Consider the following 6,453-nt stretch of genomic DNA (forward strand, 5'->3'; position numbering starts at 1 on the left):
GAATTAAGTCATATCAACCTGATAAAGAAACAGCAGCTAAAGCTAATGAAGTGCTTTAAATTCCTAAGAAAATACAGTAATTCCAACACCACTAAGTAATGAGAACCTTTCAAAACAACAGGGGAAAATATAAACAACAGTATAAACACCATAATTTGGAGGCAAAGAAATGTAAAGGGTAAGTGTGCTGTAACCTGATGTGTCACAGAACATTGGTAGTGCCTTTTAGTCTTGAGTGCCTTAGGTTAGGGACTGTTCCATCATCTAGCAACTCTGATGATGAGTACCATCCAACTGCTGGCCGGAATTAAATTATACAATGTGACTCTCTGCCTATCAGCAAAACAGAGACTATTGAAAATATTTTAACTTGATGCAAATTATGCAATAATTTTAATTCATCTGGGAAGTGGCCATTTCAGAAGGGTCAATTTTCTATCACGCTACATCAATAAGCAAATTCAGAGGGGTCACTTTATAACACTACATTAAAATAGCAAATTTACAGGGCTATTCTGAAAAATAAAAGTCAAGAGGAACACGGTATTGCTTCATTTATAATTTATTAGCTCTTCCAGTGTTTCACAGTGATACAGGGGTTTCAATGATTAACACCAATGGGACAAAAGGTGGACCTACACAAATGTCTTGATTGAATCAGACTATTACTGATGGAATTTTTTGGTCTATCGTAAGTAGTATTAGGCAATCTTCCATCCAGGCAATCTCATAGCTCACAGGGGGGAATGTAAATGTCCTGAAATTGAAGGAAAAAAAAGTTAATTGACTTGTAACCCAACTTACAAGTATTCGCTTGCACCCATTAGCATCCAGTTCACTAATGAAGACCTTCAGGTGGTCCCCTGTCAGTGGCTCAATTAAAATGTGAAGGGCAACCCTATTAATTCAGCCAGAGACAGTTCTCATGGTTTCCCATTCTAATACCAAAGCTACTGAAACACGTGTTTTCCCCACATCTGGTTCCAGGTTAGGCTAGATGCATTTATCGCTCTAAGACTAGTTCCACCAGAGGAGTGTGGTAAATGCAGAAGAGGGAACATGCCACTATCGGGAGTAGAGTGTACTTGCCGGGGAACCTCACCAGTAAGGTCACTCTCAGGATTCTCCACTTCTCTTCCATCTAGGTCCAAGTTTCATCTAGATCCTACCATTTGGGATCTTTACACTGATGTGTAGGCAAATCTCATAAGGCTCTTCTGCCCTTTGCAGCCATGCCTTACATGTAGGGACCTGATCTAACCATGCAGGGCTCACACCGTGCCAACAAGATTTGGATGCATCACTCGACAGGACCTCGGCCCACTCAGTCCACCCATCACATGCACAGGCAAAAGTAAACACCAGTACAGAGCTGAGGACTGAAATGAACATACCTTAAAGCTGAACAATAGTAAGCCCGTGGTTTGATGATTACACTATCTCATACTGGTTATTTGTTATGGCGTGAGAGAGGCAGTAGGATAGAAAGATTCCAACCAGCTAGAAATGAAATAGACAAACAAAAATTAAACACACACACACACACACACACACACACACACACACACACACACACAAGAGCCTAAAGATCTCACAGGCTTATTTTCCTTTCACTTCAAATTCACTAGTAATTTCCTTCCTTAAGTTCTACTCTGCAGTACCTGGATCACGTTCAAAGAGCCTAAGGAAAGTTTTCCTACTACTATGACCTGGAGTTTCACAACTGTCACTGACAGAAGTCAATCAGGATGAATTCTAAATATCGTAAAAGTTTTGGGGAAACTTATCAGATAACCTGTCCATGATCAGAAAAAAAAAGAGGACATGGCTTAGAAGAAAAGCACCTCATCATGTAAAATCTCCATCTACCATAGCAAAGATTTCCCTAAAAGCTCTAGAGCAGTGAGGCAATGATGAATTTGTTCGCTAATACCTGTGTTGTCCAGGAAGCTCACCACTAGCCATATGTGGCTTTTGGGCACTTCAAATGGGGCCAGAGTACTAAAGAACTGAAGTTTTAATTTTACTTAATTAGAACTTTTCGAAGGTGCTAGTGGCTATTTTCTTAGTGCAGACTGAGACATAGCTGTGCCTGCTGCTTTAGAAATATATTAAGATTAGACTTCCAAAACCAATTACATAGGTCAAAATGAAGTATATCCATTCTTTTAGTTTTATCTCCATGGTGTTTAACATAGGAAAAAAAACCCATCCCCTAAAAAAAAATTGTAAAGAGCCACAAAACAAACTTTTCATGCTACAGTGAGAAGCAGCACAATTCAGGAAATTCAATTTGACCCACAACATAGCATGTACCCAACAAAACAGGTCCATATTGAATGTGGGCTCATATGATCCGAGTTTTTATAGGTCAGAATTTACATGGAACTCATCAGGCAGCTGCAGCCCAAGAAAGAAAAAATCTGAATAATGTGTTAGAATCTTTACTGCACAGCAAAACAAGGTTCCCATCTATCCCATGTTTTAATTAATGAACTAGGATGCTGGAAAGCTGCCATACCCAAGAGTGTACCAGGTATGTATTACTAGGAGATAATTCTAAGTCTTGCTTTTTTGTAGTTTCAAGGCATGATTGGCCATGGTAAAAGAGGGCAGGTAAACAGGCAATAAAAATTAGACTTTCGAGAAGTCTAATTGGGAGAAATAGTGTGGGAAAACATAAGATCCAAGACATCAAAAAATTGGAATGAAAAGAACAAAACATCCCATCCCAAATAAAACAAAGCTAAATAGACCCAAATACAAACGACTGACTACATATGTTTCACATACAAAAATAAAATCAGCCGGAAGTTTGTGAAAATGTCATTTCTCTGGAAATGTCCTGAGGCCTTCAAAGTGGAAACCTTCTAGCTCACACCTAACAAGAGTGATGAGACATTCCCAACGACAAGGACTTACCTGAAAGCAAGCAACTCCAAAAGAAATTCCCGCAACCACTCCCATTTCTGACTCTATAATGGTCATCACCTTTATAAAACAACCCTAATGGGAGAGGAAAAACAATATTAAGTACAGCACAAGCAATAATGAACATTTGGATCTTACATCTCTGCCAAAAGATGAGCTTTAGCTACCACAGCCTTTGATTATCATTTTATTAAAATTTACAAGTTCTATCTCCTTTCAAGCACAATGGTCTCAACAGAAGTTTGAAGAACAGAAGTTCCACCTTTTGGATTATGCATTTAAAAGTGTTATTTGCTAGTTGTGTGAACTCAAGTCACAGGTGGTCTGTGCTTCAGTTTCCTCATTTATTCAATGAGAACAGTATCTGCTCTGCCTATTTCAGATTACATCTATTGTGAGGAAAAATTAAAAACTGAGTCAACTCTGTATTCAGTTAATATTGTCAAATAAAAAAATTTCAAAGGCTCCTTACTTCATTGTTTACTTTATCTGCATCTCTCTGTGGAGAACAATTTTCAAGTTTACAGCAACTCTTGGGAAATCCTTTTTCTGCGTAATAATTAGTATCCCTCCAATCTCTATAGTCGGTGACACCACAACAATGTAACTGAAAAATATATTCAACAAAACCATTTATAGGTCACATTACAACTTTACAGTCAAACATTTAATCTATTATCTTAGATTGCAATGTGTTCTCAAAAGATTATTAAACTCAGTAATCTCTATCCTAGTATTTTAGTGTGCTTGTTCTCAACTGGCATTATAATTCAAGAGATTAGCACTTTTTTCTAATACCAAGTGTAACACTTTTGGACTGGACTTACTTTTCTGCTATAGTTGGTATTAGCAGTATTTGGTCCACAAAGTAAGTGAGGAGTGAAGAGGTGTACATGTGAGGAGAATGATTAGGAGAAAATGGAGATATGTCACTTAGTATCATCCCACACTTCTTTCCAGAGACATATTTTCTCCTGATCTAAGACTGTAATAATGAGATTATCATACGAGTGGAAAACATCTACTAGCCAGGGGCCTATCCTCTTCTCTAAGGGAATATGGATGTGTTCCCCTCTTGAGAAGCTATCACCTATGACCACTTACCGTATTTTGAATCTTGTCTACTGCATCGCTTCTATAATCTCCCGTAGAGTTATACTGCTTTAAAGTTTTCTCATAATTATTCTTAAAGCTGTTCCTAATCTACAGCAAAGAAATACAATGCCAGTAAATAAGGATTCTTTTGGTTTCTAGGTCAAATAAAAAATCCCCACATCTGACCAACATGTTTGACAGCAGCAACATGTATGGTAATTAACTTCTATGGTCTAATCCTGTCCTCTATGGGCTACAGTCTAGCTGAGAGGATCACTAAGCAAAACATTACATAAAAGATGATAACCACTCAAGTTCTAAGTGCTATGGGAGCTTTTATTCAAATGGCAGCTCTGTACTGCTATATCTCTCCCCTAAATTTTCTCTACTTTAAATCAAGTACAAATTTGATTCCTACAAAACCTTTCTTTGGGAGACTATACCACCACTTTGTAAAACACTCTCACTGAGGAGCCTTCACTGCTCACTGAATGATTCCCAACCCCAGTTTTAGCAGTGGAACCTCAATTTCTAATTCAAGTGACTTCTGCACTATTAAAAATTGTAACTGTTTACAGTACAATTACAATTTAAAAACAGTAACTGTTTTTCTCTCTGGGAGAATAAATTTTAACATATTAAGGTTCCCAAACTCAGGTTTACCTCATGTCTGAAAACAAATCCTACGATGGCAGCGACCAATTCAACCAAAAAAATGAGAGTCAGAAACATTGCATACTGTGGGATAAAAAGAAAGTCCAAGTCAGCATAATAAGACACATCACAGCTGCAAAGGCAGTCAAAGAAAAAAAATAGTCTGCTCAATCAGTTCAGCATGTCTTTATTAAAAAGGACAGGGAAAACACAACAAAAGTGGGAACTGACAGCAGAAATGTTACTTGGGAAGAAAGGGCCGTGGCCAGTTTGAAGAAACAAACCCTATAACATAGAAGACTTTTTCTAAAATCAAGAATCAATTTTAAGGAAAACAAGGACTCACCAGTTTTAGCATCCATGCACAAGCTCGGCAGGTAGCAAAACAGCCAAAGGTGCCCAAAAGAATGATGACAGTGCCAGTGCCAATGAGCACGAAGGGGACATTGGTGGCCTTCTCATTTAAAAGGGAAAAATAATTCTCCAGGCTCACCTTGCCCCAAATGCCAACGGCAAGAAGGATTAGGCCAGTGATCTATGTGGGAAATCAGAGAATAGAAAGTCATACACTGTATAAAGCAGCACCTTCAAAACACAAACTACCAGGTACTTAAGAAACAATAGATGTGAGAATTGATTTAGCAGTCTGTGGCCACAGAGCTGTGGCTGGAATACGGGAGACAAGGGATTGAGGAAGGAGATCTGCACATAAGGGCAGGCCTTGATAAACCCACGGCTGGATCACTAGATAGCCCAGGTAGCCAGGGTAAAACCAGGGGGTAGCTAGAGAAGGCTTAACAAAATTCTTAAACTTCATCTGTTTTGTTTTGTTGTTTTGTTTTGGTTTTGGTTTTGTATAAACCGAAGTCCATGGCAATTCTGTCCTAGGGATAACTTATTTAACTGCTTTACTCCCACCATTGGAAGAAAACTTTCCTGGAGGAGGGAAAATGTGTCTCTAGGAGTTCCAGAAACTTCCCCCTCCACACCCCACCCCCCACTTCGGAGATGGGCACAGCGTACAATGGGATAATCCATAAAAAGCCAGCCCTTAGGCTGGCGGGCGTGCAGCCATTACCATACTTACCTGCGAAACACTCCCCGCTTATGAAGCAATGAAAAGAAAGAGACTATTATGCGAGTGAGCCCTCAGAGGGACGGGCCAAGCGTCGCCTCTCTCAAACGGCTGGGGACACCCTCTGCGAGCACGGGGGTTTAACTGCCTTCCTCGTACCGCCCCCCCCCCCCCCCCCCCGCCGGCCCAGCATCGAATTCGAACCCTAAGCACGTCTGGGTCCCAGCACAGCCCATTGGCTGCCGTCGTCCGGCACCCCGACCCCGGCGCGAGCAAGATGCCCGAGCTCGAGCCCCAGCCACTCTCCGCCCGACGTCGGGATCCCAGGAGCCAGAGCCGCCCCGAGGCCACCCGCGCCTCCCTCCCCGCCCCGCACTCCCTCTCCTCGCTCCCCGACCCGAGTGCCCTCTGCTCAGGGTCACACCCCCCACCCAAGCCCAGGAGCCCCTCCCGGCCCCGGGCTCCATCTCTCACCCAGAAGATGAAAGTGTAGATCAAGAGGACGCTCTTGAAACAAGTAATGACTGGTTTCGTCTGCAGTCTCCGAGACGGGGACGCCATGACTAGCCACGACCCTGCCCCACCGCACCAGGCGCACGGAGCGGAGCGAGGGAGACGCAGAGTCCCCGAGTCTCCCCGGAAACTGCCGGAAACTCACGAGCGTCTACAAGTGAGAAAAAGCCGGAAACACTGAACCG

The 6,453-nt window shown here is 41.6% G+C and overlaps 1 protein-coding gene across 1 annotated transcript; it reads right to left on the minus strand.

Annotated features, from left to right (window-relative positions):
- Positions 1 to 546: 546 nt before the first annotated feature.
- TSPAN6 (tetraspanin 6) lies at positions 547 to 6,453 on the minus strand. Its single transcript, XM_041740234.1, has 8 exons — positions 6,230 to 6,453; positions 5,027 to 5,215; positions 4,690 to 4,764; positions 4,036 to 4,134; positions 3,404 to 3,538; positions 2,923 to 3,006; positions 1,395 to 1,500; positions 547 to 757 (listed from the first exon to the last, which is right to left on the minus strand). Exons 1-7 carry the CDS (start codon positions 6,314 to 6,316, stop codon positions 1,432 to 1,434), a joined length of 738 nt encoding a protein of 245 aa, XP_041596168.1. The 5' UTR covers positions 6,317 to 6,453; the 3' UTR covers positions 547 to 757; positions 1,395 to 1,431.

This window comes from Vulpes lagopus, chromosome X (assembly GCF_018345385.1).
Source record: "Vulpes lagopus strain Blue_001 chromosome X, ASM1834538v1, whole genome shotgun sequence".
Taxonomy (NCBI): Eukaryota; Metazoa; Chordata; class Mammalia; order Carnivora; family Canidae; genus Vulpes; species Vulpes lagopus.